General features: G+C 55.6%; 2 protein-coding genes across 3 annotated transcripts; both read left to right on the top strand.

Moving 5' to 3' along the window:
- The first annotated feature begins 292 nt into the window (after positions 1 to 292).
- MRPL38 (mitochondrial ribosomal protein L38) lies at positions 293 to 6,070 on the top strand. The gene is made up of 9 exons (XM_009094448.4): positions 293 to 441; positions 1,505 to 1,684; positions 2,734 to 2,862; positions 2,947 to 3,155; positions 3,473 to 3,545; positions 4,242 to 4,287; positions 4,589 to 4,747; positions 5,098 to 5,234; positions 5,501 to 6,070. The coding sequence occupies exons 1-9, from the start codon at positions 375 to 377 to the stop codon at positions 5,635 to 5,637; spliced, it is 1,137 nt and encodes a 378-aa protein (XP_009092696.1). The 5' UTR covers positions 293 to 374; the 3' UTR covers positions 5,638 to 6,070.
- A 144-nt stretch (positions 6,071 to 6,214) lies between these two features.
- Positions 6,215 to 12,274, top strand: TRIM65 (tripartite motif containing 65). 2 transcript variants are annotated; one of them, XM_050981406.1, is made up of 6 exons: positions 6,215 to 8,277; positions 8,856 to 8,951; positions 9,023 to 9,253; positions 9,526 to 9,697; positions 10,028 to 10,108; positions 11,191 to 12,274. In XM_050981406.1, exons 1-6 carry the CDS (start codon positions 7,831 to 7,833, stop codon positions 11,718 to 11,720), a joined length of 1,557 nt encoding a protein of 518 aa, XP_050837363.1. In that variant the 5' UTR covers positions 6,215 to 7,830; the 3' UTR covers positions 11,721 to 12,274. The 2 variants fall into 2 exon arrangements, with proteins under 2 accessions (XP_050837363.1, XP_050837364.1); XM_050981407.1 differs by lacking the exon at positions 9,023 to 9,253.
- The last annotated feature ends 814 nt before the right edge of the window (positions 12,275 to 13,088 follow it).

Genomic DNA, 13,088 nt, shown 5'->3' with positions numbered 1-13,088 from the left:
CAGGGCTGCGGGTTATAAAACTCCAGAGACAGGGTTCCGGGGATTTGCGGGAAGCAGGAACTTCAGTACAAACAAGGCAGGAACACGGCTGGCTTTGTCCTGCACTCAGCCTTGGTGTGAACTGCCCGCGGCACGAAGGAGGTTTGGGACACTTCCCTCAGTGCGGCAAGGGCAGGGATGGCGAGCCCGGGGGGAGGGAAGGGCGCCGGCCGTGGGGGCGCTTCTAATCAGGCAGTACCAGGGGCAGCCCCACCCGAGTCAGGCGCCACGAAGGATGGCCCCGTGGCGGGCGGGCCTTCCGAGCAGGGCCTGCCTGCCCGGCGCAGCGCCCGTCACGATGGCAACAGGGTCCTTTTCTAAAGGCGGTGCACAAGATGGTGGCGCCCTTGCTGAGCACGGCCCTTCGCGGGGCCCGCGGCGGGCGGAGCTTTGGAACGGCCGGTGAGAGACGGGAGACCTAGGGGAGCCCCGAAACCCACTGGGCAAGGGGGGCTGAGGGGAGGGTGCTCTCGGATGGCTGTGTCCCGAACGCCGGGCCTTGTCACTAGTGGTGTCCCCCAGGTTTCAATACTGGGCTCAGTGTTGTTTGAAGGTGTCCACCATAGCCCAGAGTGCTGTGAGCCCTTCAGAGGAGCCTGGGCAGGCTGGGGAGAAGGGCAGAGAGGAACTGCCCGAAGTTCAGCACAGACAAGTGCAGGGTCCTTCACCTCTGGAGGAACAGACGCAGGCCCCAGCACAGGCCGGGACTAAGCAGCAGGAAAAGCAGCTCTGTGGGGAAGGAGCTGGGGCTCCTGGTGGCCAAGAAGGTGTCCATGAGCAGCACTGTGCTCGAGGGCACGAGGTGGACATTGGTGTCCCGGGGTGCGTTAGGAGAGGATTTCCAGCAAGTCATGGGGTGATGCTGCCCCTCTGCTCAGCCCTGGCCAGGCCTCCCCTGGAGCAGTGTCCAGTTCTGGCCTCCTCGGGATGGGAGACACGGAGCTCCTGGAGCAGGTCCTCCTTTGTGGAGGAGCACAAAGATGGTCTGGGGACTGGGGCATCTCTGTCCTGGGGAAAGGCTGAGGGTGCTGGGGCTGAGAGGGGCCCTTGTCCCTGTATGTCTGCAGGGAGGAGAGAGCAGGGCCCAGGCTCCACTCCAGGGGCCCAGCAACGGCACCAGAGGCCACGGACACCGAGTGATGCCCAGGAAATTCCACCTGGACGTGAGGCAGAACTTCTTCCCTGTACAGTGCCCAAACCCTGAACAGATTGTCCAGAGAGGGCATGGAGTCACCCTCATTGGAGATATTCCAGAGCCAACTGGAAACAGTCCTGTGCTCTGGGATGAGCCTGCTGGAGCAGGGAGGTGGGATCAGATGACTCTGGTCCCTTCCAGCCTCACCCATCCTGTGACTCCATGAACGTGGCTGTGGGAGGTGGGGATGGCTCTGGCCCTGTCTGTGCTCTACCCATCCCAGGCTCGTTTCCCTCCTTCTGAACCTCTGGGATGTGTGTTCCCCCGCAGCTGTGCTCTGGAAGAGGGCAGCCCCGCTGGGGCCCATGCCCAACGAGGATGTGGACGTGGGGAACCTGGAGGCGCTGCAGCGGTACCGGAGCTTCGCGCGCTACCTGCGGCAGGCGGAGCGGGCGGGCCGGGAGCCATGCTGGTGGAACACCTACCGCAAACACACCGACCCCCCCGCAGGTACCACGGCCACAAACCACCCTGGGGGCTCTGGCACAGCCTCTGTCCCCTGGGCACAGTGCAGGTGTCTCCAGGGAAAAGGGGTTTTCCAGAGGGAGGGAGGCTTGTAGGAGCATCAGGGTGGGACAGTTGGGATGGACGGAGATGAGAGATCTCTGAAGCCAGGTCTGGAACTTGTGGTTTATTGCAAAGGGCCTGGGTGCAGGGCCCTGCTTGGAGCAGCCAGCCGCAGCTTGGAGCAGGCCCCAAAGAGAAGTAAAGACAGTGGTAAAGAGGATGAGAGACAGAGAGAGGATGAGAGGATAAGAAAGTAAGAGAGCAAAGAAGGGATTCCTTGGAGCCCCAGTAGTGCCACAGAGAGCAGACAAGGAGCCAGAGCTTCAGGCCTGCAGCAGATAATACAGCTGGGAATGGGAGGGCTGTGAGCTGGGGAAGGAGGTGCAGAGGGGACAGAATAAAGTCCTGATTGTCCTTTCAGGTCTTTTCCAGTGGGAGGTTATGGAAAATCAGGTGACCCCAACTTCTGGGAATGATTGGCATTTGACTCCAAGGCTTTGGAATGCTGAACACTCACTTTATTAAAGCTATACTATATTTATATTATATGATACTATAACTATACTACATCATACTTACTTCTAACTATTGAAAAATACTACTCAAAAACTTGTGACTGATTGGCTAATTAACATAAACAGTTCCACCAGAATCCAATCAAGCAATCACCTTGGGTAAACAATCTCCAGAACATATTCCACACGAGCACAAACACAGGAGCAGCAAATGAGATAAGAATCGTTTTGATCATTCTTTTCTCTGCTTCGCTCACAGCTTTTCTCTGCTCAGAGGGCATGTGAATACCACAGGAGGTGTCCTTGTCTGTGGCTGGGTTGGAAGTGGATGGTCTTCAACCCAAACCCTTCCTAACCCAAACCTTTCTGTGATCCTGATCTCTGGACATCTCTGTCTCACACTCTCAGGCATTTCACAGGGGTTTGTGTTTGGGTGCTCACATGTTTCACCTGCTCTCTTTTCACCCCTCCCTGAAGAGCCCCAGGCAGACATTGGCCTGCCACGTGAGAGGCTGTCACGGGCAAAGGAGCTCAAGGAAAGAAAGAGGATCCTGAGGGAGAACCACCGGAATGCTGAGATGGAACGAGCAGCACGGCTCCGGACTGGTCAGTGCCCCAGCACCTCCCTTCCTGCTCCAGCTGCTCTGGCTGTCCAGCTGCTGCCTCTGCATCCTCCCTCTCTCCTTGCAGTGCTCATTCCTCTCGACGAGGTCAGGGCTGAGTGGGAGAGGACCAGTGGCCCGTTCCACAAGCAGCGCGTGGCCAAGCACTGTGGGGTGTTCCGGGACCTGTTCAAGGGGGCCGCCTTCACCCCCTGGGTGGCCCTGAGGGTGCAATACAGCCAGGAGGATGAGCACCTTGTGCCAGTCTACTATGGGAATATGGTGACTCCATCAGAGGTGTGTGAGGGGAGCTGGGAACAACTTGGAGCCCCTGGGAAGCCTCTTTCTGCCAGGTGCTTCCTGCAGCCATGGTTCATTTCAGGGGATGCCTTTTACAAGGGTGTTTCCTCTGTGCTGAGAAAAAATACTTCATGGATGTGATAGGGACAGAGATTGTAGGTTGTCTGGCAGGAGGCTGATGGTTACTTATGCCCTGGTGGTTTCCTCAATGGTCTGGCAGTGTCCAGCCTGTGTTGTGTCCAAGCCTTGCCCAGACACAGTTCATGGGAGCTGTTGTGTGAGTGATTTACATTCTCTTTGTGTTGCTCTTTTAGGCTTCCAGTCCTCCTGCAGTGTCATATGAAGCAGACAAAGGCTCCCTCTGGACCTTGTTGCTCACAAACCCAGGTGAGCAGCAAGTTCTTTAAAGGAACATGTTTAAACTGGGTTGTTTCACTCAGCTTTTGGTTAACTCCTGATTCTTTTGGCTGCACAGGGATGATGAACACTGGAAGGGTTCAAGCTTAGGTTGGAGTAACGTGGTCTAGTAGAAGGTGTCCCTGCCCATGGCAGGGGGTGGGATGAGCTTTAAGGTCCCTTCCAGCCCAAACTGTGCTGTGATTCCATGATGTTATATCTGTTAGACTGGGACATATTACATATGGAGGAAAGATTGTAGAAGACTGTAGCCTCCCCAAATCTGGAGCAGTTGAGAGAAAGGACAGTGACACAACAGAACCTGTGTCTCACTATAGAGGAAACAATTTCCTGACTCCCATCTTTGTTACCTCCAAACTCCCCTTTCTAGGCAGTCTGCCTGGAAGGCAGCTTTGCTGACAGTGTTCACCCTGAGAGACCAAGGCACAGTGAAGGATGCAGCCACCCAAGAAGATTTCAAGAATCTTGGCATTAGATCTGCAGAGTTCTTTGCTCCTCATTTTAAACTCAGTCCTATAGGAATCAGTTCCTTTTCTGCTAGGGGAGGAATACTGGGGGGTCTTGAGCTGCTCCCTCTGGTCAAAGCAGGTCTGGGCATTCTCACTTTGGGGTGGATGCTGGCACTAGGGTGTCCCTAAGTCCCTTTTCCCTGTTGTGTGTTGGCAGATGGACATTTGAGGGAGGCAGACTCGGAGTACCTCCACTGGCTGGTGTGAGTACATCAGAGCCAGGTGCTCTGTTCTTGTGGGCTGGGCAGAAACTCCTCCAACAGCTCAGAATCCATGGTTTTTCCTGGTGCTCCTGCCATCAGCTCCTTTAGCCCTGTGTTCTGGGTCCTGCTAAGGATGCAGGAGTTCCAGTCACTGGGCGGGATTTTTCCTGTGGTGAAAGCAATCTCTACTATCTGTTCCCTTCTCAAATGGGGCAGAAATCACATCACAGCATGGCAGAGGGATTTGCAGTCCTGGAGGAATCTGCTGGAGGGAAATGAGTGTAAATGTTTTTGTGTTCAGGACCAACATCCCAGGCAGTGACATCCAGGCTGGTAAGGAGATGTGCCACTACCTGCCCCCCTTCCCTGCCATGGGGACGGGCTACCACCGCTTCATCTTCCTGCTCTTCAAGCAACAGGGTCCCATCGACTTCAGCCAGGATGCTCGGCCCGCACCGTGGTAATTCCTCTGCTCACCTGCTGGCCTTGGCTTCTGCTGCTGCTTGTGGGGTTTGTGTACCTGTCACTGCACTAGAGGGGCAGCTCCTGTCACTCTGCAGAGTTCTCCAGGGCTGATTTGGGTTTGTGTGTCCTCTGCAGCCACAATCCCAGCGCTGCAGAGTCCTGCTGTTACAGGACAGGCTATTAGAGAGTGGTTTGTCCTGCCCAGAAATGTGCACAGAGCTGGAGACACTGGGAGATTTCCTCTTAGTGGCTTCCTTTTCCACCTCTTTCATGTGCCCTGGGGTGATATGGAGCAGGGTGCTGCTGCAAGGAGAGGTTCACCTGATGCTTGTGTCTTGTTTCCAGCTACAGCCTGAAGATGAGAACCTTTAGCACATTTGACTTCTACAGAAAGCATAAGGATGCCATGACTCCAGCAGGGCTGGCATTTTTCCAGTGTCAGTGGGACAACTCTGTCACTTCCACCTTCCATCAGCTGCTCAGTAAGGAATGGGGATGCTGGAGGGGGTCTGTGGGTGGGGCATGGCCCTGTGGCTGCAGGCTCACTTGTCCAGGATCAGCATAGACTAAGCCCTTCCTGAGCCATCCTCCTCCAAACTAACAGCAGCCTGAAGGAACAACCCCTAACCCTTGGCTGAGGATTTTAAAATAACTCCAAGGGCACGTTTGAGCAGCCCTGGTCCTGTGTGGTGAAGGGGGGTGTGGGGTTCAGATATGAGCCCCCCTGCTGACCTGTCACTCTCTGCAGACATGAGGGAGCCGGTGTTCGAGTTCGTGCGGCCGCCCCCCTACCACCCTCCGCAGGTGAAGTTCCCTCGGCACCAGCCCCTGAGGTACCTGGACAGGTACCGAGACACACAGGAGCCCACCTACGGCATCTACTAGAGCTGTCCCCCTCTGTGTCTGTGGAATGCTGGCTCCTGGATTTCCTGTGTTCCCCTCAGTGCCTCAGGAGGGAAATGACAAAGTTTCATCCCCTCAGCTCCAAGTTCCCCTGTGCTGGGAGCTGGCATTGGGTGCTCACAGGGCTGGCAGCTGCTTAACGAGAACATTTCAAAATGAATCCATGGCCAGGCTAAACCTTGCTCCTGATTCTGCAGCAGAGCTGAGCAGTGACTGGCAGGCTGCATCTCCCCAGAGATGCTCAGCCTTGCTTACCTGCAAGAATCAGAGTTTTCCTTTTGCCTGTTTATGGAGCAAACAGAGCCAGGCCAGCCTGGATTTCCTCCTCTCACAGTGCTGTGGTTCAGGACTGTCAGATTTTATTTGTGCAATCCTCCTGGAGAGATGAGTCTGATTAAACATTCTCTGAGCAGTGCTGGCAAAGCTGTCTTTATTGGGAAGAGCCTGTTACTCTGGCCTGTTGGCTCAGAGCTGGGGAGCTCAGCAGGGTGCAGGGGAGATGGGCAGCCCTTCCACTGGCCAGGGTCACTTCTCTATTTGGATGTTGTAGTTTGGGAAGAGTGTGGCTACACAGGTGGTAAAACCTGCACAAGGTCAGTGTTTGTGGAGGTGGCTTCAGCTACCCAAGCATGTGGACCTCAGCCTCCTTCCCCTCTCTCCCTGGACGGGATGTACCTGGAGAGCACAAGCAGAGCTGCTACTGCTGCAGGTCCTGTTCCCAGGCTTTGAAGAGCCTCTGCTCTGTTCCATTGTGCATCTCCTCTTCACATGGACCCCCAAACACCAACATGTTCCTGCTGGTACAGCTGCCTCTTCCCAGCTCTGGTTCCCAGTGACTTTTTCTGAGGTTCTTTCTTCCAGGGAATTGGAGCCTTCAGCAAACAGCTGAGATTGGGCTGAAGTGCCCCCCTGCTATCTGTGCTCAGGGCTGTTACCACTTACCCCAGAACATCCCCCCAGCCTGAAGGGTTCTGGGGTCTGGTTTAAGCTGGGCTGAGTGCACTGGGGAGGTGCCCATGGTGGGGACACAGGTTCCAGGCAGACACACAGGTCATGTTATGCCCCTCTGAGCTTTAAATATTTGGTCAGAATTGACAGCTGCAGTTCAAAGGAATGTTTTGGAGCTGAAGCTTGCTGGGACATGCAGGGAGTTGTGACATATCCCAAGTCCTTTCCGGTGCTCAGGGGGGTGGCTCTGAGCCTGCCTGTGCCATGGAAGCTGGTCTGGATGATCCACCAGAGACCCGCTCCCTGCTTGCCTTCCCCTGTGTAGGTGAAGGGGAAGCTACTGATGAGGGGAGGCTGGAAAAACAAGGCTGGAAACGTGACCAAGATAGCACATGGGCCTGGCACTGAGATAAGGCTTGGGCTGGGAAAACTGAAACTGAACTGTGACAATGAGCCGAAGGTTTGCAGTACACAAGCACCACACTAGCCTCCGGGCAGGAGACTCCACCTGAGCAGGGACAGGTGGCCCAGGTGGCATCTTTATTCTGTTTCAGGGTGCTGATGTGCACAGGTGTTGCAAGGAAGTTCATAGGAAAAGGTGTGGTGGGTGTGCATGGGGACCTGGCAAAGAGCCGGAGCTATGGTTTAGAAGATGCAAGGGAAGAGCATGGTGCTGGCATGTGTCACAGCCTTGTCAGGGCACAGGGAGGTGACATGTGGCCACAGCAGCAGTGGGTGCCTCTCTGCTGGTTCCCAGACAGGAGCTCTGCACAGAGGTCTGTGCCAGGGGGACTGCCATGCTCAGCTCAGGGACCCAGCCCTGGCAGAGCTGAGGATGCCTGGACGTTCCCTGAAAAGGCAATAAAGGAGTGAAAATCCAATTGCATATGGATGTGTGGCCGGCAAACGTGTTCATGGAAATACACATTGCTCTGATCCCTGTCAGCCTCCTGCGCGTCTCCCTGTGCTCTCACTGCAGCATTCCATCCTCTTCGGAGTCTCCCATCGTGCTTCACAGCCCTCCCTCTGCACGGGGAACAGCTCCAGCCCTCGCTCCGCAGCCTGTGGCACCGCCAGTGTGACCAGGGGTCAGCCACCGGCTGTCACTTCAGGAGTCTGGCCGGGAGCCCTGCCCCGCCTCTGGGCACAGCGTCACCACCTCCTCCTCCTCTGCGCTCACGAGTTTCTATTTCCCGGCTTGTCGCCCCAGTCTCCGGCGCCGGCAAGATGGCATCGCCCATGTCGCAGAAGCTGGAGGAGAAGCTGGTGTGCTCCATCTGCCTGGAGCTGTTCAGGGTGCCCGTGACCTTGCCCTGCGGCCACAACTTCTGCAGGCGCTGCATCAGCGACCACTGGGACAAGCAAAGGCAGGCGGCCGCCGGGACCGAGGCGAGCTACACCTGCCCCGAGTGCCGCAGGTGCTTCGAGCGGTGCCCGGAGCTGGAGAAGAACGTCACCCTGCACAGCGTGGTGGAGCTGGCACGGGACAGCGAGGAGCGGGGCTGTGCCGCGGGCCGGTGCGAGGCGGCCCCGGCCGAGCTGTGCCGGCGGCACGGGCGGCCCCTGGAGCTGTACTGCGAGGATGAGCGGCGCTGCATCTGCAGCATCTGCACTGTGCGCGACTGCCGCCGACACCGGCGGGTGCTCTTCGAGGAGGAGCGAGCCAAAAAGCAGGTGGGTGACACGGCTGGGGCCGCGGGGGAACGGGGGGTGTTGTGACAGCTCGGGCACTCACGACATCCACCTCCACTGCCCCGTGTCCTGCTGCAGGGACGTGATGTCCCTCTGTGTGCCAAACTGCCCAGCCTCAGCTGGCCAGGGAGGTGCCACCAGTGCCTGGCTGCTCCTTGAGGAGCCAGGTGTTGTCAGGACCAGCAGTGAGCTGGGTAAATTCAGCAGCGCGAGATGAACGGTGCCCTATGTGTTTGTTACCCTCTGATTTAGAGGAAACAGCTAAAAAAGGATGAAAGGCAGCACAAAAAAATAACTTCTTTGTTATCCTGGCAGAGTCCCCTTCCCAAGCTGCCTCCTTCCCTGTTAGACTCGTCCTGCAGCCCTGAGAGGGTCCTGGGGGACAGGTGGGCAGCATTGGGCTGTTCCACAGCATGTGCAACTGGACACAATTGAGAGAAATGGCTGGCTATGAAAATCAGTGCTCTGGGCTAGTTGAGGGTGTTCAGTCATAGGCAGAACTTGATGATCTTGGTGGACTTTTTCAACTATTCTATGTTATTCTATGCCTCCTTTCACAGACCCTTTTAACAGAATCCTTGGAAAAAGCCCAGGAGGAATCGGAGAGGATTGAGCAGGCAATGAAGGAGCTGGAGTTGCAGACAGAGAGCATCAAGGTAACACTGCAGGCTCCCTGTGCTGGCCTGTGGGCTGGAGCACACTGGTTCTCATGGCTCTTCCTGCCCAGGACTGCTCTGAGCTCAGAGATGGGATCCAGAGCAAATTCACCCACCTGAAGAAAGCTCTGGAGGATTTCCAGTGTGAGACAGTGGCCAGGATTGAGCAAGAGCAGAGGGCAGCACTGGAGCATGTGGACAAGAACTGGAACCTGTGTAGGGACCGCCTGGATGTCCTTGGCCAGCACAAGGAGAGGGCTCAGAGCCTGCTGGCCTGCCCTGAGCACAGGACTTTCCTGCAGGTACCACCCTGGCTCTGTGTCCTCCTGCTAGCTTGGGCCTGCGCCCTTTTGATGGCAGCAGAATCATGTCCAACCCATTCCCACTGGAGCATTCAGTTTGGCTCAGGGATGTGCTGGGGCTGTGGGGAAGAGCTGGTTTTTGGGGGTCCCTGAAAAGTTATATGGACAATGCTGGGATGCCCCTGTTGCTCACTGGGGAGACATGGTGAGTGTAAATGGATTTTCAGAGTCCTCCCCGGACTGGTGCATGGTGTATGTGTGTCTGTCTGCAGGAGTTCCCTCTGCTCCCACCTCTGGAGAGCCCAGAGGTGCTGGTGCCTGTGGAGTTTGATGTGGCTGCTGTGATCAAGCCCATCTGTGAGATCCTCACCAGCATCTCCAGGCTCCTGCTGGAGGACCTGCCTGGCTGTGTGGCCCCCAAAGCCCCTGGCCCTGCTGACCAAGGTAACCCTCCTGCTCTCAGGTGTACTTTGAAGGGCTCTGAGTCATCCTGAAGATGAGCCTGGCCTGTGTCACTGCTGGGGACACAGCTGCTGGGCACAGGGGTTTGGGGTGGGACACACATTTACTGGTCAGCAGATGAAGTGGGTTGAGCTGGGTGGCCTCCCTGTGGCCCCTCCTTGCTGGGAATGCTGAACTATGGTGGACCATGCCTGCTCCCAGGTTTGGATACAATGGTCTCCTCCACCTCCTTCTCATTTTCTTTCCATGAAGCCAGGAAGAAAAAAGTTTTTGGGTGGCATTACTCAAAATGCTAGTTTCCATCTTCCACAGACCCAGTGCATCCCCAGGAGCTGGCAGTGAAGGCTCTGGCCCCTCTCCCCAAGTGCCAGCTCCGAGCTGAGCTTCTGAAAGGTAAGGAGCACAGGGGGCTGGAGGGACAGCACCTCACTGGGGTCCCCAGCAGAAAGAGATGTCACCTAGCCAGGCTCCTTCCTTGGAGGAGGGTAGTTGTGGCTGCAGGGGCAGGGCCTCCTTCCCTGACTGTTCCAATGTGGCTCCCTAAATGCAGAGAAGGGTGATGTAGGGGCAGGGTGGATGGGCTAGGATGGGAAAGGACCAATAGGGAGATTAGCAGCACCAGGAAGTGCTTTCCCACGGAATTGAGGCTGTCTGGTATTGGATCAGTCACTGCCCTGCATGGCATAGCCCCAGTCCAGAGCCCTTCCTGCAGTCATTGCTCTCTATCCAGGGATATGGCCTCAGCATTCCTAGCTACAGTCCTTCATGTCCCCTTTTCTCCCCAGGCCAGCCCTCTCCTGCTTTTAGCAAATTCCTCTGTGCTCCTCTTCCCATCTCCTCCCTGTTGGGAAGAGGTTTGGGTAATGTTCAGGCCGTTGGTCACATCACTCTTGCCAAGGAGGCAATCACTGTCTATGGGACCTGTAGGAATTCCTTTCTTCAGGCCTCACAGAACATTCTTAGGGTTATTAACAGAAACCTCCTGTTGTTTATGGGCAGCAGGCAGGAGCCCAGCCAGCTGCCAGGCCCAGGTGTTGGGGAAGGAAGGTGGGGTACTGGTGACCAGGGAATGCCCATGGCAGGAGCTATCACAGCCCATGCAGAGGAGAGTAACTCCCTGCAATACCATATTTGCTCACTTAAAACCTGGTTTTCTCCCCCTCTCCCAACCCACACTGGTACTTTTTGCTCTTAAAACCAAGCACAACCCTGTCAAAATGGCCACAGAGCCACCATGGTCACAATGGCCACTTGGTTGTGAGCTGGGTTTTGCAAGAACTGTGCAAAGCATCATGTCTCAGTGCCTCAACAGCTATTTCTGGGCTTTTCCATTCCCTCTAGGGCTGGAGTTGCATCCTCCCCACTACCCTTCCCCTCCAAACAACCTGTTCCCTTCCATCTTGGGAGCCAACCCTGGGAGGGCATAAAGGAGTGATGAAGCATTTCAGCCCCACCTGTGTCCTTGCTCCCCCCAGACCACCGCAACCTGACCTTCGACCCTGAGACAGCCAACAAGTACCTGGAGGTGTCCAAAGGTGCCCACAAAGCCAAGCACCGTCCTGGCACCGTGCCTGGGCAGGGGCAGGGCCCCCGCTTCGAGCCCTGGCAGGTGCTGTGCACGCAGAGCTACGGCCCCGGCCACCACTACTGGGAGGTGAAGATCTCCAGTCACTCTGTCATCCTGGGGGTCACCTACCGGGGGCTGCCCCAGGAGCAGCAGCAGGGCCACAGGTTCAACATTGGCCTGGATGGGAGCTCCTGGGGGCTGCAGGTGAGGGAGGATTGTTACCTGGCCTGGCACAAGGGCCACGCCCAGAAAATCCAGGAACAGCTCTATAAGAACCTGGGGGTCAGCCTGGATTATGGCAAGGGACTCCTCTCCTTCTATGGCCTTGGGGAGAGGACAAAACTCATCCACTCTTTCCACAGTGTGTTCACTGAGCCCCTGTACCCTGTGTTTTGGCTGTGTGAGGGGCGAGTGGTGACGCTGTGCCAGAGAGACTGAGCCAGAGCCACCACGCTGAGCCGTAGCCAGGCTGGCAAGTCCCAGGCTGGTGCCAATGTGGAGCTGCAGCTGAGGCTGTCGTGGTTCAATGGAACTTCAGTGCTGAGGCAGGTGTGGAGTGCAGTGTTTTAACAAGAGCTGATGGGGACAGACATGTAAGTTAACCTGTTTGATTTGCATATGCAAATATCACACTAGTGACACTAGGAGCTCACCATGGGTGCCTATCCCTGCAGACAGAGCAAGGGAATGGGGAATAAGGAGGATGAAAAAATGAGATTTTCCTCTTTCTTCTATCCCTGCCAAACTTCCCAAACTTGGGGAAGGTTTGGGATGAGGGGGACCCCAGAGGGAGGTGCTACTGCCACGGGGTGCTCTGAAACAATTCGGAGGGACTGCTGTGCTCACACAGCCTCACATGCAGGCAGGTCCTCCCTTCAGCCCCTCCTTGGTTTCCTCTTGCTCTTCTCAGATCTGACAGAGCATCTTCTCAGGGTTCTACACTGCAGCTCTCAGTACAATGCTGCTTTTCCCAATAAAGCTTTATTTTCTTACTGGTTTGGCCTTGCTGTTGTTGGGAGATGTGGGACCCCGCAGCACTGGGGGTGGGGGGGAGCTGCGTACCCCTGCTCTCACAGCCATCCCTGCAGGGCCCCATCCTGCCCCTCCGTGTCCCCTATGACCAAGCACCTTGGAGCAACCAGCAGAGCCAGAAGGTGCTTTATTTACTGTAGCACTGTGATAAGGAACCTGGTTTCCTACTGCTCTGCTCCAAGGTTGATAGGTTGATCTGGCACATGTCACTCTTGCACTGACGATGACACAGGAACAGGTGAGAGGCAGGAGTGTAGAAAGAACAAAGAAGGCTTTATTCAAGAGAACCACATGGTTTTTATAGAGTGATACCATACATTCTATTTGATTGGCTAGTTAACAGAAACACCTTTCTCATACACCGTCCTGGAGAAGAACAGAAAGATGAAGTAGAAAAACATCACCTGCAGATTGTTTATACTAACAAGTTATCACATTCTTACAACTCCCTGAAAGGTCTCACAAGCCGCTGTGAGGAACACTTGCTGTTTCTCTCTCTCTGTCCCATGGTGTCCACAGGTCCCCCTTGTTTGTTTAAAGATGGAGGTGGTATTTGTAGTCCTCTGTGGGGCCCCTTGCAGAAAGAAGAACAAACACGGCTCCAGAGGTACCTCCATCAGATCAGATTAAAATGGCCAGAGAGATCAGGTCTTGTGATTGTCTCTTATAAAATGCACTATCAATTCTAAGTCACATGCTTATTCTAATTCAAAACAGTCCTTTTCAGAAAACAGGATGAAATTCAGTCCCCACTCGTGGAAGGGCCATCTGATT

The sequence above is a fragment of the Serinus canaria genome, chromosome 18, assembly GCF_022539315.1.
Source record: "Serinus canaria isolate serCan28SL12 chromosome 18, serCan2020, whole genome shotgun sequence".
In the NCBI taxonomy this organism is placed as follows: domain Eukaryota; kingdom Metazoa; phylum Chordata; class Aves; order Passeriformes; family Fringillidae; genus Serinus; species Serinus canaria.
This window is presented reverse-complemented; position numbering and strand designations above follow the sequence as displayed.